This window comes from Eublepharis macularius, chromosome 4 (genome assembly GCF_028583425.1).
Source record: "Eublepharis macularius isolate TG4126 chromosome 4, MPM_Emac_v1.0, whole genome shotgun sequence".
NCBI lineage: Eukaryota > Metazoa > Chordata > Lepidosauria > Squamata > Eublepharidae > Eublepharis > Eublepharis macularius.
In genome coordinates this window covers 73,415,533-73,443,449 of record NC_072793.1, presented here as the reverse complement: position 1 = coordinate 73,443,449, position 27,917 = coordinate 73,415,533, and the positions used below count along the sequence as shown (strand labels likewise).

The window sequence follows — 27,917 nt, the reverse complement described above, 5'->3', positions numbered from 1 at the left end:
AAACTCAGTGTTAGGATGAGGAAGTCACAGAATGACATATTAAGCAGGGGTCATGTCGTAAAAAAAGAGCTGCAGGAACTCATTAGCATAACTAATTAGCATATGCCACACCCCTTGATTGGGCTGAAATGGCTGGGATTTGGCTGCTGCCAGATGGGGGAGTGTTCCCCCACCTGGCTGTGGCCCAATCAGGGCCCTTTTGGCCCTGATCCATGCTGAACAGGCCCAAAATGGATCAAAAGGGCCATTTTGGGCACATTTTGGCCTGGATTGAGGCCAAAACGGCCCAGATTGAGTCAGTGCTGGGAAGGGGAAGGGTTCCCCGCCAAACACCAACCCAATCCTGGCAGTTTTTGTCTTAATCCTGGCTGAAACGGGCCCCAAACAGCCAAAAAAGGCCATTTGGGCCCCGTTTGGGCCCAGATCAGGGCCGAAACAGCGAGGACCAGGTCAATGCCATGTAGGGGAGGGTTCCCCCCCTGGCACCAACCTGATCCCGGCTGTTCCAGCCCCGATCCCAGAGGGAATGGGGCCAAAATGGGCAAAAATGGCCATTTGGGGCCCGTTTCAGCCTGGATCAGGGCTGAAATGGCTGGGATTGGGTCGGGCTGGGAGAGGGAGGCTTCCCTCTGGCACCAACCCAGTCCCAGCTGTTTCAGCCCCAATCCCAGGAAAAAATGGCCCATAATGGCCGAAAGTGGCCATTTTGGGCCTTTCAGGCCCAGATCTGGACCAAAACAGCCTGGATCGGGTCAGAGCCAAGCGGGGGAACCCTCCCCTGCCTGGCACTGACCTGGTCTGGGCTGTTTTGGCCCTGATCTGGGTCCAGGATCGGGGCCGAAACGATTGGGGCCAGGTTGCTGCGGGGCAGGGGAGGCTTCCCCTGCCCAATGCTGACCCAATCCAGGCCCTTTGTCCCCAATCTGGACCAAAATGGGCCCCAAATTGCCAAAAATTGCCCTTTTGGGCCCGTTTCTGCCCAGATCAGGGCTGAAACGGCCAGGATCGGGATTGAGTCAGGCAAGGTAGGCTTCTCCTGCCTGGCACCGACCCAATGCGGGCTGTTTTGGCCCTAATCCAGGCCCCTTTGGCCCCGAAACGGGCCCAAAATGGCAGAAAATGGCCATTTTGGGCCCATTTCAGCCCGGATCATGGTCAAAGTAGCAAGGACTGGGGCGGGGCCTGGCAGGGGAAGCTTCCCCAACCGGCACCAACCCGATCCAGGCCATGTTGGCCCTTATCCAGGCCGCAACGGGTCCTAAATTGCCATTTGGGGCCTGTTTCAGCCCGGATTGGGGCCGAAATGGCCAGGATCAGGTCAGTGCCTGGCATCAACCCAATTCCGACCATTTTGGCCCAAATTCAGAACATTTTGGCCCCAATTGAAGCCACAATGGCCCTAAAGTCTGGTGGGCGGGGCCATCTGACTTGAGGGAGCTTCTGGAACACCGTTCTGGTGCATTCCCCCTCAAAATGAACCCTGATATTAAGTATTAATCTTCTTACTACAAGAGGCTGATTAGTTACAGATAAGCACTATTTCTTATCTGATGGTGTGATTGGGAAAATATTGGTGGGAGTGGGCTAGAACTTGAGAATGAGAATATGGTAGTAAAGGAGGGTTGTAAGAGGAACCGAGGAGCCAAGGGAGGCAGGGATCCTTGGAGAAGGAAACAGTATAAAGGGGCCTATAAGTTAATGCTAAAAGCATCAGAGTCAACATAGAGGAGATGAAGTGTTTGGTGCTAAATAACAATTTAGATAAAGTGGCATTTCAGAAACCTAATAGAGTGGGGAAAATAAGTAAGATGCCGTTATCCCTATAGACAGATAAGGGACGCATATGAGGTACACAGTATTGCTTTGTATATCAAAGAGGGCACTGAGTCAAATGAGCTAGAAAACGTTGGGGAAATAAACTTTCCCACAGAATCTGTATATAGAGAAATAAGAGACCCCAAGGATTACTCAAAAGTGGGAGTGTGTTACTGCCCCCCTGATCAAAACCATGAGACAGATATCAAGATGGAGAAGGGAAATAAGGGAGGTGACTAACACAGAGATTAAAAAGATTGCTTAAGGAAGATAGGGAGATGGCTGAGAAACTTAACGAATTCTTTACGCCTTCGTCCACTGCGGAATTGTGGGGCATGTACCCTTGCCTGAGCCACTGTTTTCAGTAAGACTATCAGAAGAATTGAGTCAAATTGAGATGATGAGAGGGGAAGTTCTAGGAGTAGGAGGTAAACTGAAAACTAGTAGGTCTCCTGTTCCAGCTGTCATACACTCAAGGATTCCTAAGGAACTCAAATGTGAAACTGTTCATCTTCTAACCAGTATATACAAATTGTTGATAAAACTGTTCTCTGTGCTGGAAGACTGGAAAGTATCAAAAGTCACACCAATCTTTAAAAAAGGGTCCACGGGGGATTCAGAGAATTACTGCCAGTTAGCCTAACATTTGTTCCAGGTAAATTAATAGAAATTGTTATTAAATACAGAATTGTTAAGGACATTAAGGAAAAAGCCTGCAGAGGGAGAATCAGCATGGCTTCTACAAAGTCCAGCCTCACCAACTGTTTGGAGTTCTTTAAGCAGGTTAACAAGCATGTGGATAAGGACGACCTGGTAGAAATTATATACTTGGGTTTTGGAAGACTCCTGAATAACAGCAGTCATGGGATAAGAAGACAGATCCTCTTTTAGATTAAAATTTGGTTAAACAATAGGAAGTAGAGTAAAACGTAAATTGACAATTCTCAAAGAGTAAATTGACAATTCTCAAAATGGAAAGAAGTGAGCAGCATGGCCCCATGGTACAGGGACCAGTGCTATTGCATTTACTCATCAGTTATCTGGGAATTGGATAAGAGGCGTGTAATGGCCAAGTCTGCAAATGATACCAAATTATTCAAAGTGGCAAAAGCCAAGGTGGATTGTAAAAGCTACAGGACAATATTTCTAAACGGAGTGAGTGTGCAACAACATGGCAACTGAAGTTCAGTGTTAATACGCACAAGTTGATGCACAGCATAACAAAAAAAATTCCCACTTTATATGCTGATGGGATCAGAACTGACTGAGAGAGATCTTGGGGCTGTAGCGGCGGCTAGCTCAGTGAAAATCATTGTGTGCAGCAATGGTGAAAAAGGCAAAACGGCTGAGGATTTTAAAGAAATGGTTGAAGACAGAACTGTCAATATTGTAAAGCGCTTGTCTAGAACATCCTCATTTGAAATACTGTATACAGTTCTGATTGGCATAGTTCAAAAATGATGTAACAGAGCTGAAGAAGTACAGAACAGGACAATCAAGATGATTAAGAAAACCTTTTGTATAAGGAAAGGCAGAAGAATCTGAGACATTTCTGTCTAGAAAAAAGATGGCTAAGAGATGACATGATATAGGTTTATAAAATTATGCACAGGACGGAGAATGTGGTTAGAGAGCTTTTTCTTCCTCTCCCATTATACTAGATGGGCAATAGATACAGGATAGACAAAAGGAAATAGTAATTAAACTGGAATTCATTGCCAATGGATGCAGTGTTGGCCACAAACACCAATGGCTTTAAAAGGGGTTTAGTCAGTTTCATGGAGGATAGGTCCATCAATGGTTACTATCAATCATGTGTAAAGGGAACCTCCATCAGCATGAGGGAAATGCCTTGGCCTCTGTGCCCTGTATGCTGGCCCTCCAAGGCAACTTGTTGGCCACTGTGTGAAACAAGATGCTGGAAGAGATGACCCACTGGTCTGATTGCTCTTCTATGAAACCATTTGTTTGGAGATTCCTTCCTTCACTAACAGTGCTAATTATAAAATGTCCTGATGATAAGCCTTTGTGAATCAATTCTCAGTGATTTAATATCCCAAAACCACAGTTATCCCATAGTCACATTAAGTATGATGCGGAGCAGATAATTTTTAATGCTATATTTTTATGTACCACCAGGGCTTTTTTTTCAGGGGGAACGCAGGGGAACGGAGTTCCGGAACCTCTTGAAAATGGTCATATGGCTGGTGGCCCCGCCCCCTGATCTCCAGACAGAGGGGAGTTGAGATTGCCGGCACGGAGGGCAATCTAAAGTCCCCTCTGTCTGGAGATCTGGGGGCGGGGCCACCAGCCATGTGACCATTTTCTCTGAGGGCAACCCACTGAGTTCCATCACCTCTTTTCCCAGAAAAAAGCCCTGTGTACCACATATGCGAATATAGTCTGTCTATAGTTGTCTGGGCTGTTGTGCTGCAAATTAATCATGTTAGATGGGTTAAATGTGGCTATCAGACATGGATAAACCCAATACTTGAAGATGGTCCAGGCTTGTACAAGGCACATTTGCCTTCTTTTGCTAACATTTATTTAAATGTTACTAGAATTATTTAAATATTTAAATTTGAATACAAAAAAATTGGATTCAAATTTTCTTGGATAAACCACATGACTACACTGATAGAGGCTATAGCAATGAAGATACTTTCCATCAAAATACAACACACCATACTTGAAGTTCTAAAAGAGAGTTTTAGGGGAGGGATGAACAAAGATGGTTTTAGAATCACTGTGATTATAGCAATGGCCTTGCTATATCTGCCTAAAGGGATGAAGAGAACAGAGCTTCAAACACTGTCTTCACTGACAAGGTACTATGACTGCTGATATAACAATAACAAGTAGTGGAAGAGGAGTTTTAGTGGAGTCTTACTAAAGATGATTACCAAGTGATAACTATGAACATTTTTAGATATGGTGAAAATGTAAGGTCTCCAGTGAAGCGAACCGGCAAGTGCCTCTGCAAGATCTCAAGCATCCTCAGAAAGTCCTTCACTCCATTGGTCATTAATGACCCTTTGCAAGAGGTATTGAGAACCCTACACAAGTGGTCACAGAATGAGTGTATTTTACACGTTCCAGACATTCAAAGATTACAAACTGCTGTTAATTACATCATTTTTGTCCAATCTGATTTAAGATGCTAGATGGGGGTATTTGATAAACCATACATTTGTTGATGGATCAAAATGCATTAAAAAGAATTGTCTTGCAGCTTAAAATAATTTATAGCCCTTTAACGAGACTCTGCAATGATCCTCTCTACAGCTAGACAGAACACCTCTACATTTTTAAAAAAACGTTCTCTTCTCTGACAGCAACATTACTCCTACCCCTTTCCTTGATAAAAGGACCAGAGATTACCAGAGTTAGTGCACTGCAAGCAAAAGTCATTACACTCATAGTGTAGATCCTTCAACCTGAAAAGATCCTTGCTGCTTGACTTGTTTCAGTTATATCATAGAGTATCATATTCAAGCTGTGATTTTTTTTCTCTTTTGGTTTTCTCAGACAAGACCATGCTACATTTTATTCTCAAGTCAGTAGGGCAAAATGTCTGACCCCAGGACTCTTCTGCCTTATCATGCAGAGATGTGGGGTAGAATATTTTCCAGAATTTTATTTTTCTATGGAAATTTTTCCATTTTTTAAAGATTCATTGTTTCACAATACCAGTGAACGAGTGCCACTGCTAAAACATTATTAGGCAAGCTTGCTAATTTCAAAGTTGTCGTTTTCAGGTGTTTATCCTGAAGAAGTCTGTGAGAAAGTACATGTATGTTTTACTGATTTGAAAATGGGGAAGGGGGAAATAGAACCACAAATACATGCAATAATCCAAATTTAAATATCAAGTTATTTATTCATCTCATCGGACAATCATTTTCACAGCATATTATGCACAGTCCTTTGGATGTGCTAAAATTAGCATATCATCAGTTTTCAGAAACTTCATATTTTTTCTTAAATTTAAACCATGTATTAATCCAATAAAATAATTTCCACCTAAAGCTCTGAATTTATTTAAAATATGACATTTCAACCACACTTAATTTACTTTTGCTTTAGCCTGATCAAATATTTCAGTTCAAGTATTTGTTTCTGTTGGGACATAAAATTATTAGAGTACTTTTAAAATTATTTCCTAAATATAACTAAAAAAAAATATGCTAAATCAGATCACACGTGATTTAGGGCACTGGATAATTTTCCAAATATTTTTCTAATTCTAATTCTTCCAGGAAACCCACATCACAGTGACTAGTACTGCAACACTGACTTCAACAGACTTAGAATGGAGTAAGTCTGCCTAGGATGGCACTGTAGGCTCCAAAATCTGATCTGGTAGGTGACTTCATCACTAGCACGTGTAATGGCATCACTCCTGTAAGTTCTGCCATCAAATATAAATTTAATGTTTTAAATTTAAGAGCAGTCTTACTCCACTTTGCTCCTCAGCGCTAACTTTGGAAACAATCATCAGCTCCTCCTAGTACAAGGGTTAGCAATGGAAGTGCACAAACCAATCTGGTCCTTTGAGTGGTACCATCTGGCCTCGTTACCAACTACAAAGGCAAAACGGAATTTGGATGAACCGCAACTGGGACATTCAGATGAGAGCAGGTTATTCTAAGGGATGGACATGGGGTATTTCCTACTTGTCAATGTGGCCCAACCACCTTGTATCAATTCTTAATATTACCCAAGAAATACTTTGCAGTTTTGTGCCAGTGTTTTTGAGGGTTAATTCATTGTTTAATCAAAGGATTAAATAGCACTGCCTTATCTCTGTTGGACTTTGATATTTATGCAGTAGGTGATATTTTAGCTGTTGACAAATGCTCTCCCACAGAGTAACTATAAACACAACTATGACCTTCGTTTTCCAGGAAGACATGGTAGCTGCATATTGTCACGCGGTTTTAATTGCTACACCTTGCAGCTTTTTAAAAGATAACCAAGGGTTAGACTTACTAGGTTGGAAAGGAAAGGAGGGGGCAGGGGTTCAGAAAAGATCTGTGATCTTTGTGACCACAGTTCATATGATGCAACCACTGGCTTGGTTATGTAGCATTTGTACCTTATAGTAGCATATGATCATGTTGCAAGTCTGACATTTATTTTGTGCACTAAACAGGTTCTCTGAGTTTACGCAGTTACCCCTAAGCGCAATTTGGGTTTTTTTCACCCATTCTACCCTTGGCTTAAGAAGCCAAATCTGGACATTTTACTGATGAGGACTGAGGCAGAAAGATTACATTAAGGTAGTTATACAACAAAGCTATGATGTAGCTTCATTTCAAACAACTTTCTTCACCTGAATCTAAGTGCCTCTTCAGTACACGCTCATGGGAGAAGATAGACTACAATGTGCTACTGAAAAGACTTTAGTCTGGGTCAAAGTTTTGTATACTACACTATTCACAGGAAGTGAAAGACATTTACATCAAACAAAAGGTACCCTCTACCAGGCATTTAAATAGATATGAACTTATATATTGGTACCATTTTTTTAAAGTACAATTTATTATTCAGGGACTACCCAGTGAAATGTAGCTTTCCCAGCTGTCTGCAAAGTAATTATTCAAATGCATTCCCTGCTGGAGGTGAATCGTTTAGTTATCTTGTTCAAAGCCTTGAATTAAAGGTCTTACTGTCAGTGGTGTCTGAGTTATCGCTGCTGACAGAGTACTTTCGCCGTTTCTCTTCCATCTGTAACAAAAGAAATTGAACATTACACTTTCAGTTCAGGAAACTCATTATGGTGAGAAATCACTATTATCTCAGGATATCCACACATAGCATTAACCCAACCATACCAATGAATACTTAGCTAATGACAGAGAATTACCAAAGGGCTTACTTAGCAAGTGAAAAAGAACATTGCTGAGTCACTACAGAAACATCTGCTTCTCCATGTCTTTTCTCACCTGGATGTATGATGCATGTATTTTTTTATCATGCACCATTCATGACAACCATAATAATCTTATACCAAATTCATATTGAAGGAATACCCACAATTATGGCAAGGAAAACGTATCTAAATAGGAAAGCAAATTTTACAAGACTTCCCTGTAATCACTAGTGCAGTAGAGCAAACCAGGAATCTAAAATTTGGTGCATTTCTTTTAGAAAGTATCTGAGGACTCATTCAGCAGCATCTCTGACTTGATGATTTTGATTTGAAGAGCTTCTATTTAAGGATTAAAAGGGTATTTTGGAGATTAGGATGTCTGGGCTGCATTCAGCTGTCACAATTAAACCACAGTTAGTGCTGTGAATAAGCCTCATATGTTCAGGATCTCATACGCCCTACCTTTCCCCCCTCCACTCATACACAGTGCTGAGACACTTTCCCATCAACCACTGAGGCAGGAAACAAGTTGCAACTCTTTGGCTCCTCCTCCCTCTGTAGCCACTCCTACTAAGTTCTGGAACTTCCAGAGCCCCAAGAGAAAACAGAGTTGCACTTACTGTAACTGCTGTTCATTGACATCTTCTGTACAGTCCCACATGGGATTGTACATGTGTAAGGCTTGCCGATCGGTAGGTTTTAAAGCTAAAGACCACTAGAGGGCGCTCGCCTCCCCAGTGCGCATGAGCAGGCTTTCTCGTTGAAAGGGCACTGGGAGGTGGCAACCTTCCAGTTCTCCTGAGCTGCCGGTTCCAAGAGATAGGTATTGAAGAACACAGCAGGGTAGGAGGGAGGCTATGTGTGCCTGCACAGAAGACGTCAATGAACAGCAGTTACACTAAGTGCAATTCTGTTTTCATTGTCTGTCTTCTGTGCAGTCCCACATGGGAGATTCACAAGCTTCTTACCTGCAGGTGGGAGTGGTCTTCATTGAAATAATGGAGCACAGTTTGTCCCACTGCTAATTCTCTTCTCTCCATCACATCTAGGGCATAGAGCTTCAGAAACGTGTCTGATGATGATCATGTAGCTGCGCTGCAGATATTGTGTAAAGGGACGCCCCTTAGGAATGCAGCAGAAGATGCCTGACCTCTTGTGGGATGAGCCCTCACCTCCAGAGGGCACGGTAAGTTAGCCATAAGATAACATTGCTGAAAGGCAGATGTAACCCAACATAACATAGATTGAGTTGTGGCCCTGTTTCCCTTCCTAGGGCCAGTGTAGCACACAAATAAATGCCAGTTCTTTCTAAACCCAGCAGTGCAATGCAGATAAAACAGCAATGCCCTACGAACATCTAGTGAGTTCAGGGCTCTTTCGTATTCCGTAACCTGTGTAGGGAAGAAAACTGGAAGTACAATAAATGAAACAGGTTCGCAACCTTGGGCCTAAATTTGAGATCCGGTCTCAAGACTACCTTTCCTTGGTGGATCTTACAGAAAGGATGGTCACAGTATAATGCTGCCAATTCACTCACTTGTCTACTAGAGGTGATAGCTACTAAAAATGTGACTTTTAGTGACAAAAAACGAAGGTTGCAGATAGCTAAAGGTTCAAGCAGGGTTCACATTAACTCTTCCAGGACCAGTTGAAGTGACCATTGGGAAACATATTCTGAAGGCCCTTGAGGAACAATTTAGAAATACTATGGGAAAAAATTGTCTTCCCATCAATCCTGGAGTGAAATGCTGAAATGGCAGCAAGATACACCTTGATGGAAGAGTTAGAAAGACCATCATCCTTAAGCGACAACAAGAACTCCAAAATATCAGAAATCTGACAATTAACGGGGTCTATACCTTTCTGGGCAACCCAACAGGTAAACCATTCCCATTTAAATGCATAAGAGTTTGCGGTATTTATTCTTCTAGCATTAAGTAGAATTTAGGTTACCCTTTTGGAAAGGGTCCCTGTTCTGCTATGTGTCATACTGTCAGCTTCAGTCTGGGTAGGTCGTAATACCATACCACTTTGTGTGTCAGCAGATCTGGTTCCAAACCAAAGTGGTACCATCGACCCCGGGATAGGTGCATCACATGCTGGAACCAGGGTTGCCTGGGCCAAAAGAGTGTTATTAAAATAATATGTGACCTGTCCCTCTGGATCTTGTCGACTACCCTGGCAATTAATGGAAAGAGGGGAAACGCATAAAAGAGATGTCCTTCCCAAGTTATCTGGAAGGCATCCCCCCAAGTTGCGTCCTACTCCTCCCCTGGAGCAAAATTTCAACATCTTCTGATTCCCCTCTCTGACAAAAAGATCTATCTTGGGTGACCCCAATCCTCGAATACTGGTTCCAGGTAAGTATCTGTCAGAGACCATTCGTGGTTCTCCAATTTCATCCTGCTCAGTCTGTCTGCAGTTACGTTCACAGCACCAGGTATGTGTACAGCCTGTAGGAAGATACCTCTATCTACAGCTCATTTCCAGATAACCACGGACTCTTCGCACAGAATTCTGGAAGTGGTCCCTCCCTGCTTGTTCAAATAGAACATGGCCGTACAATTGTCTGTCAGCACTTGAACCTTCTTTTGACGTACAGTATCTGAGAAAGCTATAAGGGCATAACGGATTGCTCGTAGTTCCAAAAAGTTAATATGCAATTGACTCTCATGCATCAACCATTTTCCATAAGTACTCAGTGAACCGCAATGTGTCCCCCAACCTGATGTGGAGGCATCAGTAGATAGCGTTACATCCGCCTGGGATGACCCAAACTCTACACCCTTCAGTAAATTTTCATCATTCTCCTACAAACATAAAGAAGCAATCACTGCTCTTGGGATCAAGAACCTTTTGTTTAGGTTCTGGGGTTTAAAACCGTGTGTGACGGATCCCCCAGCCTTATCTGGCTGACACCTTTCGATGCCACCCCTTGTGAATGGTTCTGCTAGCTTAGGACAGTTCTGATTTGGGATCTCACAGCTCCTGTCACCACTTGTGAAGTATTCACTGGTCGAGGGACCCTTCTGACAGGGAATAGAAATATGGACCACTTACACTCCGTCTCAGTAGGTGTGTTGTAGACCTCTTCTCATGAGGCTAGAACTCAGGCTGGAAGCAGGTTCACTCTCTGGACAGAATGGAATCCTCCTCAGCTCTCACAGACACAAACTGGAACTTGAATGTCACTTCGTTGCACCAGCACCTCCTCAAACTCTGCCACTTAGTCTGACAGGCTGAGAGCTGGTTCCCCTCAGGGCATATAAGATAGGCAGGAATTATCAAGCCGGACTCAGATGGTTAACAGAACAAATTAACTTTACTGAAACACATTTTATCTTTCTCCTGCACAACCTTAAACGGTTAAACGTTCCAGATACCTCATTAACTAGTCCTCCTCAGAGAACTCTCTAAACACATCTGCCTTCTCTGGTTGCTAGCCCTCCACTTTCTTTTCCAGAGTCTCCCTTAACTGCCAAAACTCCCAACTAACTATTCTAAATGGTCTTAACCGCCCTTTACTGCCACTCTCTCTCAACATTCTATTCAGGACCTGTCACTCCAACAGGGCCTGTCCATCACACCGTGCACCGACAAAAACCACAACTGCAGTTTGCACATGTGCAACCTGGCCAATGGGGTGACTGATGAAGTGGCCGCCATCAATCCCAAGAGGGTTTGGATATTCAAGGAAGATTAGAACCTGCAACGGTGAAATTGTTCCACCATCCCACGGATTCTGCATGCCCTCTCCTGAGGGAGGAAATCTCTTTTGAAATTACTACCCAGTACAGCCCCGATGAACTGAACCCTTCTAGATGGAGGGACGAATTTTTAAAATTTACAATCAGTCCCTATTTATTGCAGGTATCCACCACTAATTCTATGTGTTTCTGTAGATTCTTGCTAGATGATGCTGTCAAGAGCCAATTATCGAGATAGGGATAGATGAAGCCTCCTGCTTCTTCAGGTAAGCCTCAGGAGCGCGGGACTCTAATCTAGAGAATTGGGTTTGATTCCCCACTCTGCCGCTTATAGCCAGCTGGGTGACCTTGGGTCAGTCACAGCTTCAAGGAGCTCTCTCAACCCCACCCACCTCGCAGGGTGTTTTGTTGTGGGGATAATAATGACATACTTTGTAAATCGCTGAGTGGACGTTAAGTTTTCCTGAAGGGTGGTATATAAATTGAATGTTGTTATTATTACTATTACTACAACCATGCATTTAGTAAACACCCACGGAGCCGTAGAGTGGCCAAAGAGTGATACCTGGTACTGGAATATATTGTTATTACAAATAAAACACAGGAATCACCTGTGAGAAGGAGGTATAGCAATATGGAAGTAGGTGTCCTTTAATTCCAATACCGCAAACCATGTGTCATGTGGTAGCAATTGTAAGACCATATTCAGCGTCACCATCTTAAACTTTCCGGTTTATATGTGCTTATTGAGCCGTCTAACATCTAGGATGTGTCTCACTCCTCCATCCTTCTTATCTACCAAAAACATGTTCAAATAGAAGCCTCATTGGGACTCCCCCTGGGAACCTGCTGAATCGCCCCCTTGGTAATTAACTCTCTTATTTCCATTTGTCAACTCTCAGAAGGAGAATATGATGTAAAATCAGGGAGAGTCTGAGCCGGATAACATTCAAACTCAACTTTATAACCAAACTTAATAATCTGCAACACCCATTTGTGAGAAGTGATCCCTTCCCAGGCCAAGAAAAAATTAGCCAGTCTGTTTCTGAAAACAACTGGCTGTTCCAGCTCTAGTCAGAATTGTTTCTGCCCTTCTGCCTCTTTATTGGAGGATGGTTATTGACTTTGCCGGTTGTGGTTGTTAGACCGCCTTCTCTGGTACTGTCCCTGCTGGGACTGCTGTTGCCTGTACGTATATGGAGGATACGGTTGGTATCAATATGGTTTCCCATGGTACGGTTGTTGTTGTCGGTATGGGTATTGCTGAGTTGGAGGTTGCTTGGGGAAAACTCCATATGAGCAAGCCATTAGGTGGTCTTTCCTATTTTGGAAGAGGTAATCATCAGTCTTACTAGAGAACAAGGTCGTCCCTTCAAAGGGTAGATCTTCTATTCTGCTCGTTTCCAAAGGCAAGGCGGCAGTGCGCAGCCTTTGTAAGACTACTAAAGGTGCCAAAGCCCTGGCAGAAGTGTCAATCACATTGCGCCCTGCATTAATCTGCTCCTTAGAAAGTTTCAAAGCCTCCTCCTGAATGACGTTGGCTAATACTCTTTGGTCCTCAGGTAATTTGTCAAGGAAAGATGTTAGTCAGTTCCATAAGAAGATCTGGTAGGCTTCCATAATGGCGACGTAATTCGCAATTTTAACATTGAGAGCCACAGAGGAATATAACTTTTTTGCCTAAGGAATCTAGTTTCCGACTCTCTTTGTCAGCAGGAATGGTATGGGAATGCTGCCTCTGACGCGTCTGCATCTCCTCCAGCACCAGTGATGATGGAGGAGGGTGGCTGAACAGAAAAGTGCCAATATCCTCCATGGTCTTGTACAAGCCTTCTGAGTTTCTGGATGTCGGGTGGGCTGAAGCAGGCTTCTCACAATGAACAAAATCTCACACCTTTTCTCTCCTCCAATTCCTTTTCTAGCACGAGCTGAACGAGCAAGACCTTCCCGGTCGGCGGTGAAGAAGGAATTGGAGGTTTGGGGGCTCTGCCTCCCAGTGCCGTTTTGGTGGGAAAGCTGGCTCATGCACACTGGGGAGGAAAGCACGCCCTAGTGGACTTTAGCTTTAAAACCTACTGATTGGCAGGCCTGTGCCTGCACAGTCCCATGTGAGACTGCACAGAAGACGGACAATGAACTTATTGTTACACATTCAGGTAGGTACAGTTCTATCTTATTCAAGATTCAGGGCCGTCTTAATCAGTGGGACATGACACCTCTGCCTCCTCTTGAATGATCTTTTTGAGCCTCTTGAGGATGGTCAGAAATGGGAAGTGTCAAGAAATTGGCCTCTCTTATTTCATTTCTTGGTTTTTCAAAACTTTTGATCAGGTTTTGGGCCTTAGTCAAGAAAGAAATCTCTAGAAACTTACTCAGGATCTGAATTAGCAGTTCTCAGAGATATAAGGGGATGAAACTAAGGAGCCCAGGTGTGGAAGAGATCATGGGATCAGAGGGCTCCAAGGACAGAGACTAGGATGGAGTTTCTCCACTTACATTCCTTCTCATTAGCACAAAGCACACTGGTAGAGAGGCAATTTGCTCTGACTGCAAACACATTGCAGACAGATATAGTCACATGTCTTAATTTCAATCAAGATTGGTCAAGCAAGATCAAGCCATGCTGCTGGCATCCTGGCATAAATCAAGGGTCTTCATTTTGTTCTGAGCTGTTGGTGGTATGCATGCTGCTAACACACTGTCTTGAACTCAGCAGCTGATAACCAGTTTAAGTGTCAGCACCAAACCTTTTGTTCCTGGACTTCTGACTTTGGAGTTTTGCCGGACTTTTGTGGTTTGACCTGACAAGGTAATATCTAGGGTGGGAAACCAAAGCCTGTACAGTATTTTAGAGTAAATATCTACTTTTATTATTTTCCTTCCTGTCTTGTGAAATTTCTGTATTTGTACTCTTTAGCACAATTCTTAATAAGCTTTATATTGTGGTGGGGTTATTTGGGTTTCGGAGTTTCAATCTAAATCCAGTACTTTGGCCTATTTTGTTAGAGCTTTCAAATAATTGTTTTTCTAGAACTCAGCCTGCAGGCATCCTACCCTGCAGGGCTGGCTTCTTGATTAACACCCAGAAGGGCTGGAGACTTACAGTGCAATCCTAAGCAGAGTTACACCAGTCTAAGCCCTTTTAAATTAATGGACTTAGATTGGAGTAACTCTGTTTAGGACTGCATTGTTAGTTCCTCAGTTTCTAAATTTAGGATTAGCCAAGATTGGATCACTTCCTTTATCGATCGAAACAACATGCCTGGTGAGGGAATTGAGGTAGTGACTTGGAAAGTTTGTGCCATGTTTTGTCTTCTTACCTGAGGGTAATGGGAATTACACTTGTAGCAAGTGCAAGTTGGTTGTCCTACTGGAGGGGAAAATACAAGGGCTTGAAGCATGCCTATCCACAATCTAACTTATCAGGGAAGGTGAAGAGTTCTTGGAAAGAACTCATGAAGCACTTTTGGGAGAGCAGAAGCAGGAGGAGGAAAAGGTATCTCAGGAAAAAGAAGAGCAAGAAGCGTGCAAGCAGTGGAACATGACTCAGAGGAGCTGGAAAATCAGGAGACGTACAAAACTTTTATTGCTAAGCAGTCAATTCCAGGACCTCTCCACAGAGTTCAAAGGAAATTTCTCAGGCCCCTGGGGATGAGAGGACATGTGTGTCTACCCCCACAAATAGGAGGAGATGTATGGTGGTGATTGGGGACTCCCTACCGAGAGGGACAGAGGCTAAAGTGTGCAGAGCAGACTTGTCATCTCAAGACATATGTTGTCTACCAGGGGCATGCATCCCAGTTATGACAGAAAAGCAAATAGCAAATAACACTCATCAACTTGACATCCGTACCTGGAAAGGTTTTAGAACAAATCATTAAACAATCAGTACTTAAGCATTTAGAAAAGACAGCTGTAAATACTAAGAGTCAGCATGGGTTCTTCAAGAACAAGTCATGACACTCTAAATTTATCTCCTTTTTTGATTAACCTACTACTTCGGTGGATTAGAGAAATGTTGTAGACATTATGTTAATTTCAGTAAGGCTTTTGATGAGGTTCCACATGATATATTTGTTGAGAAGTTTGTAAAATTTAGGTTGGATTCTACAACTGTTAGGTGGATTTGTAACTAGTTGACAGATCACACCCAAAGAGTGCTTGTATATGGTTCCTCATCCTCTTGGAGAAGAATGACAAGAGCCTCAGGGATCTGCCCTGGGCTTTGTGTTCTTCAGCATCTTTATAAATGACTTGGATGAAAGAATAGAGGAGATGCTAATGAAATCTGCAGATGATACTAAATCGGGAGGGGTAGCAAATATAGTAGAAGACAGAATCAAGAATCAGAATCAAGATGAGCTTGGTAAACTGAATTACTGGACTAGAACTTACATGTGAAAAGGATCTAGGGGACTTAGTAGATCATAAACTGAACATGAGTCAGCAGTGGAACATGGTAGCTAAAAAGGCAAATGTGATTTTGGGCTGCATCAACAGAAGTATAGTGTCCAGATCATGCAAAGTAATGGTATAACTTAACTCTGCTCTGGTAAGACCTTACTTGGGAGTATTGTTTTAGGCACCAGGGTTTAAAAAGGATTTTGACAAGCTGGAACATGTTCAAAGGAGGGCAACAAAGATGGTGAGGAGTCTGGGGAGACAAAATCCTATGAGGAAAAATTGAAGGAGCTGGGCGTGGTTAGCACGGAGAGGAAACAACTGAGAGGTGGTATGATAGCCCTTTTAAGTATTTGAAGGAACATAGAAGATGGAACATAGTTGTTTTCTGTTTCCCCAGAGGGTTGGACCAGAAACAATGGGTTAAAATTAAAGTAAAAGAGTTTTTAGCTAAACATTAGGAAGAACTTCCTGACAGAGTGGTTCCTAAGTGGAACAGGCTTCCTCAAGAGGTGCCAGTCTCTCCTACTTTGGAGGTTTTTAAGCAGAGGCTAAATGGCCCTCTGATAGCATTGCTAATTCTATGACTCAGTATGAATGTAGGCAGATCATGAGAGGGAGGGCATGAAGGGATGAGCCAGCGCTAGTCTCTCGTAATGTCAGTGGCTACTTTGGGATCAGGAAGGAATTTTCTTCCAGGCCAGGGGGAGGGGTAATAGCTGTGAGTTTTCTGCATTATGAAAAGGGTTGGACTAGATGACCCTTGGTGTACCTTCTAGCTCTATATTTCTATATTTCCCTTTAAAATACATATTACAGGTTTCAAATTAGAGAACATATATGTAGTTTTAATTTTCAGTGGCATGGAAAAAGAGGCAGATACAGCTCTTTCTTACTGTTCCTTTGATGAAGCCTGTTATTCATGCTCCTTCCTCAAGAAACTGTATGGCATAACTGGGGTCTTGCATACAAGGGAAGAGAATGGTGAAAAAGAGGAATAATCGAAGTAAGTTGTGACTGCCTTTTAAAATGTAATTAATTTACAGTGCAGTCCTGCGCAGAGTTACTTCAGTCTAAGCTCATTACTTTCAGTGGGTTTACATTGGAGTAACTCTGAATAGGATTGCACTGTTAAGATACTTGTTCCTCAATGAGAACTTGAAGTGGCTTTCAGTATCATTCTCCTTTGCTTTATCCTCACAACAATATTCTTCTGAGGGAAATTAGATGGAGAGTATTTGATGGGCCCAAGATCACACAGGGATCTTCCACGGCAAAGTAGGAATTCAAACCTGGGACTCCCAAATCCTAGTCCAGAACTACTACACCACACTGGTTTCTCACTGTATCTTGAGATTTAATGTTACACAATGGCTCACCAATTTGTAACCTGGCAACCCTAAGAGCAAGGGCCTGATCTTCTCTTGTTAAATACTTCTGTGCATTTTCAAGGGAAATGCTATGTTCAAAACAATACAAGTACATTTTATATGCAAATATCTGTAGTCAAGTAAAAAATATCTCATGAAGACTATTAAATCCATCAGGCTGGTAGTCCCTCAGATACCAAGCCGGTAGTCTCTCAGATACACAGTATTTGCTCCAGATTTTTTAGGATCAAGGAAAGAAAGAACAACAAAACTGTGGAAAATAGTTTTGTTTGCGGTTTAATCACAACAGCCATTAGGAGAAAATTGCAGTTGATGACAAGACCACAGGATGCTATTATCCCTCAGAGAAGATGACAATCTACAGAGGAATTCCCATAAATACTAAATCATAAAATCTTAAGCACTGCCTTCATTTCCAGCACATGTGCAATGTTTTACCATACTGCTATAAAGGATAATAACAGCAAAGTAACATAAACATTTTTACTGACAGCGCTGCGATAAAGAATTGCCCTGTCAAAACATGATAAAAATTACTTCTTGACAATATGGTTATATCAATACTTTTCTCTAGTAATTCAGGGGAACAGATGTTATTAAACTAGCCTTGCACTTCAGGGCCATTAGATTTCAGAGGCAGAAAAAGATACTGCAGATGGATTGAAGACAGTTTATGATGCCGAAACTCCAAATGAGCATCTTCCTATTTTTTTTCTGACCAGATCACTTCTGTGTTTTTTTTCCACAACAGACTACTGACTGCTTGGAAATAAAGGGAGAAAAGAAGGAATGAGAGACTTTAAGATCTCCAAAGAGCGTGACATAAAACTCTTGTTGTTCAGTCCAGTTGTTGTTCATAACCAATACCAATCCAACTAGAAGAAATATCTAGTTAAGAATGTCAATCAAATCTACGGAGTCATTAAGTTCTACTGCCTTAAATGGAGTTGCATCAGCTTATGCCAAGAACTTTATTCCTTGGTCATGAACCCAATTCTGGCACCGATATACACCTAAGTTCAGTATCCTGTGTTACTTCAGCAGTACTGGAAATTCTGTGCATGCAAAGGAATGCATGCACAGAACTTCCGGTACTGCTGAAGTGTTACTACCTCCACCAAACTGAATGGGGAAGCCCCTGAAGGCAGAGGAACTCCATGAATATGTGCTGAGTTCTGGGATCTTCATGCCAGTGTCAGTTCACTGGGCTGGTACATAAGTGACCTGATGGACACCACCATGCTAATTTATAAAATGACTCTAACAGTTGCCTGGAACCACAAGGAAAGGTGAGATATAAATATTTTAATAAATTAATGAATAAAAATAAATCCTTCTGTCCCACTTTCCATCAGGCTCCTAAAAGGCATTTACTCATATTTATGTAGTGCTCAAAAAGCCCTTCTAAAGAAAAAAATGTAAGGATTTATACAGAGTTTTAGTGTGTCCAAAATTCATCACATGCATCATCTTTGTATGTGTAAATAACTAGCACTTTTAATAAGGCACACGTTTTTGTAGGCAAAAATCTACTTCAACTGGTGCATGAACTAAACAGCTAAGGACTTCTTTACCACTATCTTGCTACATTAAAATGGAATGAGAGCAGTATTTGCCTTTTGCATTTACTGAATGTTATGGGCACAGGCATTTACCAGCAACTGTTCAATCAAAGGCTGGCACGCCATGGAGGCAGAAACAGACTTTTCCTTGTCAGTGTTCCTTGCACAGCACAAGCTGCACAGAGAGGCTGAAGAGGAAGCCTCAGCGTTGGCAGTAATTCTACCAATCAAATTAGACGTACATAACAGGTAGTCTTGTTGGGCCTGGTGGATAAATGCAACTTGCACAATTTGGGTAAGAAATTCTAGGCTGAGGAATTTATTCTTCAGAATTATAAACTGGGTTCCTACAGCACTCCAAAAGAAACAAGAATAAATAGTCTTGGAAAGGTTTTATTTAAAAGGCCCTCTAAAAGCAAACTGCAACTGTGCTCCTCTTATTTGCCTTGGAAAAAGAATGGCTGAGTCAATCCTGCCAGGTTTTGAACAGTATATGTGGCTGCAGAGACTCTAAATAACCACAACCTGCTGATTAGATTACTATGTTACTCCATCCAGCAGAGGAAATGACATTCCCTACATTCTTTACCCTGTTTTACGTGTTAGCCATGTCATTCTCTCAGGCAAAGAAAATGCAGACCTACAATGGCTTGTTTCCTGAGACATGTTTATTTGAAAACTTTCACTCAAGGACAGAAGAATTTCCTTGCTAGATCACAGGAAAGTCATCCAAGTATAGCATTATATTTAAAGCAAAACCCAACCTAGATAACTCCAGAAGCTCATAAACCTAGTCTCAGGATAATGACCATAGAGATGTGACAGAATGGGAGAGTGGAAATTGAAGGGAGGGGAAGGAACATTCCTCCCCCCGCCAAGATTTTTAAAAAGTTATTCATAGACAAAACTTTTGTAATTTATGAGACACTGAAAAAACCCTGTTTTTTAAATGACTGACATGCTTTCTAAAGACAAAAGTTTTACTCACTCAAATTCTTACGTGTGTAATGTGAAGGGTTTTTTTCCTGCATTCACCCAAATTTCCCAACTTTTTTTCCAAAGGTGGGGACACTTTCCCCCCAATTTTTCTCATTTTTTTGGCCAAGCCATATCTCTATTGTTAACTCAGTATCCAAAACCACTGATAGTCCCTCTGTAATGTTATGAAGGCTGTTTCTAAGTAAAAATAATGAACCTGCTTGAGATGGCTACAAAACTTACAGTCTAATTTTCAACATTCATAATTTCCTACTTCCCAGATGGCCAACTAAAGTATATGTCCATAAGCGAGTATAAAATGCAAGAATCCGCATCTCTGTCTAATATTAGGTATACTTGTAATTTTGTTTGACCAATACTAAAGAATTTATGCAATTAATACAAACAGGCCAATTTACAAACTAAAAATATAATAAATAAGAACATAAAATTGTAGAAAGTAGTAAAGTAAGTTTGACTTTGGTAAGAAAATAAGGACTGTATGTATTTCAATTGTTCTCCAAATTTGTATTTATTCCCAGGAAACAAAGGCTCTCTCTCCCCTCACATGCCTTTAAAATTTCTAGAAAATGTATATCTCTAGATGGCCATCTAGAAAAAGCAGACAGGCTTAATGACTTTTTTGCCTCTGTTTTCTCCCTGAAGAACTCAGGCACATCTAGAGATAGTAGAAAATGTGACAGGACACCTGAGTGGCTAGTTGACATTGACAGAGAAGTTGTGGAGAGGCATCTGGCTGCACTGGATGAATACAAATTCCCAGGGCCAGATGGGGTGCACCCAAGAGTGCTGAAAGAACTTTCTAGAGAACTTGCAGAACCCCTGTCCATCATCTTCAAGGCCTCCTGGAGGACTGGGGATGTGCCACAAGATTGGAGAAGAGAGAATGTTATCCCAATCTTTAAGAAAGGGAAGAAGGATGACCCAGGAAACTACAGGCCGGTCAGTCTGACTTCTGTTGCTGGGAAGATATTAGAACAGATTTTAAAGGGATCAATCTGTAAGCATCTGAAGGACTGCTCAGTGATTCGGAGAAGTCAGCATGGTTTTGTCCCTAACAGATCTTGCCAGACCAACCTGGTTTCCTTCTTTGATTGAGTGACCAGCTTATTGGATCGGGGGAACTCTGCTGACGTGATTTACTGTATCTGGATTTCAGTAAAGCTTTTGATAAAGTCCCCCATGGCATTCTGATGGGCAAACTGGAAGACTGCAGACTGGACTATAGGTCAGTTTGGTGGATAGGGAACTGGTTAGAGGACTGCACCCAAAGAGTGGTGGTCAATGGCGTTTCATCAGATTGGAGGGAGGTGTCCGGTGGGGTGCCGCAGGGCTCAGTTTGGGGCCCGGTACTTTTCAATATTTTTATCAATGATCTGGATGAAGGAGTGGAAGGGCGACTCATTAAATTTGCTGATGATACCAAATTGGGAGGAGTAGCAAACACCCAAGAAGATAGAATTAAAATTCTACAAGACCTGAATACTCTGGAGAAGTCAGCAGCTGTGAATAGGATGCAAATCAACAAAGACAAGTGCACAGTATTACATCTGAGCCACAAAAATGAAAAGCACAAATATTGGACGGGGGATACACTTCTGGGCAGTAGTATATGTGAAAGAGATCTTGGGGTAAGAGTAGACTGTAAACTAAATATGAGCAGTCAGTGTGATGTGGTAGCAAAAAAGGCCAATTCAATCCTGGGTTGTATCAAAGGGGCCATAGCGTCAAAATCGCAGGAGGTCATAGCCCCTCTCTATACTGCCTTGGTTAGGCCACACCCTGGAGTATTGTGTGCAGTTCTGGAGGCCTCACTTCAAAAAGGATGTGGACAAAATCAAAAGGGTGCAGAGAAGAGCTACGAGGATGATCAGGGGTCTGGAGACTGAGCCCTACGAGGAAAGGCTGAGGGCCTTGGGAATGTTTAGTTTGGAGAAGAGGAGATTGAGGGGGGACATGATTGCTCTCTTTAAATATTTGAAAGGCTGTCATTTGGAGGAGGGCAGGGAGCTGTTCCAGTTGGCAGCAGAGGGTAGGACCCGAAACAATGGGCTTAAATTACATGCACAAAGGTACCGGCTGGATATTAGGAAGAACTTTTTCACGGTCAGAGTAGTTCAAAAGTGGAATCAGCTGCCTAGAGAGGTGGTGAGCTCCCCTTCGCTGACAGTTTTCAAGAAGAGGCTGGATGAATATTTGTCAGAGATGCTTTAGGCTGATCCTGCACTGGGCAGGGGGTTGGACTAGATGGTCTGTATGGCCCCTTCCAACCCTATGATTCTATGATCTGCCCTAGCATCTGGTATTCAGTGAATATTGCAAATGAACATGGAAGTTCCATTCAACTATCAAAGCTAACAGCCAGTGATATTCTCAATTATCTTATACACACACTAAAAGTATGTGTGATATAACAATACAAATGCATACATGAGTCATATATTTAAAGGTGTCAATTCTAGAACTCCATCTCAATTTCCACAGCTTTTGAGAAATTATTTTGTACAGATATGACAGGATCCAGCATAAAATGCTAGACAACTAGCACATTTCTGCATTAAATTGTTCCCACAGCTCAAATACGCCTTATAGCAGCATTACCATTCACAAAGCCATTGCATCAATAACAAAGTCCTTTTTATTTTTTTAAATATATACTTTAAGTTGACAACGCTGATAGCAGGGGGCAACTTCTAAGACTTCTCTCTATGGCAGGTCACTAAGAAGTTGAATAAAATGAGATGCTAATATGATCTAAGGTACTTTTGAATGGAAAGTGTCTCCCAAAGTGGCACACTTTAGCATGAAAGGGAGAGTTATATAGCAAATCTAATGTGCAAATTCCTAAACCACTCCAACATGTGATTGGAATCTCTAGCTTTAACATCACTGGTTTATTAAATACCTGCTTAAGACAGCAAATTGCAGGAAAGGAAAAATTAACTGGTCATCAAATAATCTGGCTATCCAGGTCTCTTCTTGGGCTCATATTTTCCCATTTGTAGTAACTTCTGGCCCAATGATGGTCAAGGAAAAAACACACACTGAATTCTGTGTTCTCTTTAATTGCAGTGAGGCTGAAATAAACCACTTTCCGGTTTGTTCTTCCCACATACCTGACTTTAAAAAAGAAAACAGCACCCCCTGTGGCATGTTAAGAATCTTCTCTCTGAATCAGTAACCCTCTTCTAGCAATTCATTTAAGTATTTCAATTCTATTTTGTGAGCATATTGATCAGTTCAGTATCTCTCAACTTTTAAGCTGAACTTTCTGGTTATTTTTCTAGGTAATATTTACATTTTCTTAAATAAATAAAATACTATTAAATGTTTTGTTGGAAATTCTAACAATCATCCTCCTACAAAATCAAACTTCTCTTTGGTTGTGTCATCAGATGTTCCCTCTTTATAGGGTTGATGGGGTCGGAATCAAGACTCACTGAAGTTGTAAACATAAATCTGGGCTTTTGACCAGTGTGTGTGTGTGGGGGGGGTGTCACTATTTCTACATATAAAGAAATCCCCACATGTAGATAACAAGTATGTTTGGAAAAAAATAGTCTAGATTCTAGAAGGCTTCTCCCTGATATCTAGTTCTTTATGTGGAGAACATTTTCTGTATGAAATCAATTACATGAACCTGCAGTCTGCATTATGGCCCAGAAACAGGTTTACCACCTCAGTGAGAACAAGTTATTTGCTCACAGTACAGACAACAGGAATCACAAATCTAAAAGGGAAAGTATAGGTACAGAAAGAATTATAAATTTTGTAAAAAATTTAAAAAATATTTTGCATAGAAGTATTTTTGCCATAATAAAAAACAGATTACGATGATGAGTGTGTTCTAAAGGCCAGCCAGCTCTCTGAAGTTTTCATGTTTGTTGCTGTGGTTTGCTACTTATTATCAGTTAGAAAAACATTGATTTTCATCATTAGGTGGGGGGAGAGGGGGTAAATGCTGGATCCACACACTGTTGGAAACTGTACTACTATAATCTCTGACATAGATTGTCTTTGTCCACACAGGAAAATTCAGACATGAATGATAATAGGACAATGGTCATGTAATACAAACAATGTGTGGATCCACCCTAAGAGAGGGCTTAGCTGCCATTAGCAAAACACCTAGAGAAACACCAACCCATCTCTGTACACCTTACACTGTACCTCTTTCGTGTGAGTCTCTCTAAATTGAAGACAGAGGCTAAATATTAACAGAGACACAAAAAAAACTACAGCACCAAGTTTATTCTCATGAAGGTTAATGGTGGCCATTCATTTATATGGGATGAAGGTGATCAACTCTGAGCAGAATATAACTAACTAAATAATAATAATAAATACCTTATCGATGTGGGCTGAAGACTGCTTTCTGCTCCTAGCAACCGCAGAGCAGATGCCCAATATGGCTCCCACAGGCACCCAGATACACGTCAACATGTTTCTTGGTGACCACTTGCTCTTTCCAAAACATTTCTTCATCCAAACAAAGAGCCCACCCTATCTTTCCTTCATGTCACTGGAGCAGGAGCTGCTTTAGAAGAGCCCAGGAGGCATCACATTTGTGTGGCCTGATGTAAAGACAGAACTATGATCAAATCACAGTTCAGAATTCATACCAATATGGTCAGCCGCAGTTTATTTCCCAAGTCACTAACAAGAGACCAGTCTTCCTCACAAAGAACACAGCTACAAAAAAATATGGCTTATTCCTCATTTCCCATCTCAAGATGTTATCAATGTCCTGCTACATTATTCTGGAAGAGAAAATAGGTTGAGCACACATGATGAATGTCCAGCATCCACATCAGTCTCCCAGTAGGTAAGTATAAGTCACTGGGTAGCCTTTGCCAAGTTGGAAGCTTCTGGAGCGATACTTGTTTGTCAAATGGCAGAGGTTATTCCCCAGGGAAAGTTCATCACTTTGAAAAAGAATATTTAAACTAAAGTCAGGAAAGACAGAGGACATCTTTGCTAGGAATAAAATGATATATAACGAGAGAAAAAGTATGGCAGGAAAAAGAGCTGAAGTGTGAAGAAGCTGAAGATGTCCACACCTGGGGGACTGCTGTTATACAGCAGGGATTGATATATTATGTCCTTGGTAGCCTGCCAAAATTCTGATGGTATGGAAGCACAAGTGAGGAGATCCCACTAAGGACTGACTCATTTCACTGCACACATATGAATATACCTGCTGTTACCTTTACTATATGCTAGCAATGACCATAATAGCACAGAAGTCAGCTTTGTTTGGTGCAAATAAGGTGAGGAACCATCAACAGACCATTTTCTTCCTCGTGCTGGTACCCAAACTATACTACAAACCTATCAGAAGCCATCAAGTAACAGAAGGATTCACTTTTAATCAGTTTGTTGGTAATTTCCGTATTCTATAATTTAGCAACAAAAAAAACCCCAGAGTAAACCACCCCTCCCCAGCATATCTCTAAAGATGCCACTGCAATTGCTCTGAGCTGCAGCATGAATGACCTGAAATATCAGCACTTTGCGGTTTCCAGGAGTTAAGATATCCTAGGAGAGCACATAGCTTTTTTTGCAAAATTCACCATGCAGATACAATGTTGAAGAGCTGTGTAGTCCTTGCTCTTTGAAGTAATCAAAAGGCAAAGTTATGACACACCTATCATTTCTGCAAGGTTTTTAAAAATATTAATCAGTTTTATTTCATCAATCCAAGGAAACTCTTGACAGATCATTCAGTGGGCTACCAAAGGTAGGTAAGGTGGAGAAGGCTTTTTACTACTCTTCTTAGTAGTAAGTTGGAGAGCCTGGTATTATGAATGGAAGACAGTGGATCAGGGAAAAGTAAGTAAGCCAGGAACCAATGTACAACAGATAAACTTTCCTTTGTAACATTCACTAAATATTTAATTTAATGGCTAGAACTGACCCTGCATATTATTTTGGTCTGTCTTTGTTATGATTAAGATACTCACACACATACTGAAAATTTCTACATATTTAACTACCTAAACTGCTTTTCATTCCATTTTCCAGGAATTCCCAATTTAGTCTATTGACTCCAGCATGCAATGGCTTTCAAGCTGCAGCAGGCCCTCTTCTGGAGGACATAAAGCGTATCAGAAGGGAAAGTAGTCACCCTAATAAAACTAATCAATTATCTCCGGCTATGTAAAAATAAAGATCTCATGGTTACACTGATCATGAAAATATGACTGCATCTATACCTGCTTGACTTAAAATTAGAGAGGGTAGATAAAACTTACATTATATCTACAGATTTTTAATTCCTCTCAAAGAGTGATGGTACATTAAATAATATGAAGGGGGAGGGGAATGGAATGATACCTGTTTTTTATAACACCTAAAGTACTCTCATATCTAATTCTGCCCTCCCCCACCCAGGGGTCATTTCATAGAAAAAGAGCTGGAAGAACTCATTAGCATAAATCATTAGTACATGCCACACCCCTTGTAATCACTGGAAGTCTGTCATTTGCATAACTGATTTGCATATGCCACACCCCCTGACATCACTTATCCTGGCTGTTTTGGACCCAATCCTGGCCATTGGGCCCAAAACAGCAAAAAGGGGCTGAAAATGGCCAAAAAAGGGCCCAAAATGGTCAGGATTGGGCCGCTGCTGAGCGGGAGAGTGATCCACCACCTGTCAGAGGCCCGATCCGGGCCGTTTTGGCCCCAATCCAGGCCAAAATGGGCCCAAAATGACTGGAAGTGGGGCCACCTGACATGTGACCTCTTTGGGGAACTGCCAGAACTGCGTTCCTGTGCGTTCCCCCTCAAAATGAGCCCTGCCCCCACCTATGTAACATATACACTTATCACATACGAGGAACTCACACATCATACTGCGAGGGTCTTCCTACTGCATAGCTTTATAACAAAGGTGAGTACCTTACCCCATGCTATATGCATAGTGTTCTGATTTTTTTTTTTGCATGCTGCAGAGGCTTTTAGAATCCTGAGAATTCCAGTTATTATTAAGGTCGAGAATAGTTTCTAGACCTTTAGAAAGTTGCTTTTCACAACAACTTCTAAATAAGAATATGACATATTTATTGACTATTATGTGAGCATCTCATGAAAATGATATGGAAATTATGTTAACCACATCACACAAAATACGTTGACTGACTGAAGCTTCCCAGCTCATGATACTTTTTCAATAAACCCGAACAAGTTGCTGCACTCTATGTAAAAAGTTTCACTAAAAAATAACCAGTACTTCTGTTAACATTTACACTGTACTAGGTATACATGTGTCTGAATTCTTGGCTGTCAGTGCATTTTAATATTAATAGCTATGAACACATGAAAAGGGAACAGCAAATGCACTGTCCTGGAACGTAAACTTGTCATGACATTTAAAAGCTCTGCACTTATCCAGACACTTGCTCTGTTAAACTGTCTTGAAACGAAAAGTAGGACCAGCCTGGGAAAAGTATGGATTGTGTGCCTCTTGTGGACAGTTTCCACTTAGCTTTTAAATCAGTCCTGCTTAGAAGGGTAATTCCAATACTTGCCAGCAATTCCTCACAAGCACAGGCAATATCCTGAAGCATCCTGAAGCCTTTGTCACTACTGCATATCATGAATCAGGTGATAAAAATGATTTACTGAAAGAAAGGTTTCCTACGGTCATTTAACAGTTTTACTCCCTTCCCCTTTACACACATTCACACACACAGCACATGGAAACTCCCATTTGAAGGCAGTTTTTTTGGTGCCCAGTGAGAAGCTAGCAGATAGTTCCAATTAGACCACTTCACATTTTTTGCCTGTGCAATCATCCAGTAGAGAGGGGAGAAAAAAAAACCTTGATCAATGTTTATCAAAGAATACAAAATAAGCAGATGTCACAAGACCCATCAAGGGCATATTTGCTTTTAGTGAAGGGCTAGCCAATCTGAGGCAGTTGTATGCCATTATCTGCATATACTTCTTCTTTTTCATCTGCTTAATCATGTTTTACTATCTTGGTTCCCAGAGCAACTTCTAATCTCACTGAAATTTAAAACAAAACTTGGTCCTGTTCGCCTTTGCCTGTTTTGCATTTTTTCCATATCTAGGAGGGATTTTTTATTAGTCATATTTATGACTCTACTTTCCCTTTCTGACTCTTAATTTTTTAACCCTTTGCTTATCTAGAAACAAGTCC

General features: G+C 41.5%; 1 protein-coding gene across 4 annotated transcripts in view; it reads right to left on the bottom strand.

Moving 5' to 3' along the window:
* The window catches only part of JADE2 (jade family PHD finger 2), a 245,191-nt gene that overhangs the window by 212,298 nt on the left and 4,976 nt on the right, over nt 1-27,917 (bottom strand). For 2 of the 4 annotated variants that reach the window (XM_054976015.1, XM_054976019.1), the window contains exons 1-2: nt 8,659-8,734; nt 7,488-7,545 (exon numbers count right to left, since the gene is read on the bottom strand). In XM_054976015.1, the coding sequence (XP_054831990.1) occupies nt 7,488-7,545; nt 8,659-8,730 (130 nt within the window). In that variant the 5' untranslated portion in view covers nt 8,731-8,734. Of the gene's footprint in view, nt 1-7,487; nt 7,546-8,658; nt 8,735-27,917 lie in introns of those variants that run through there. The other 2 variants (XM_054976016.1, XM_054976017.1) reach the window with 1 other exon arrangement.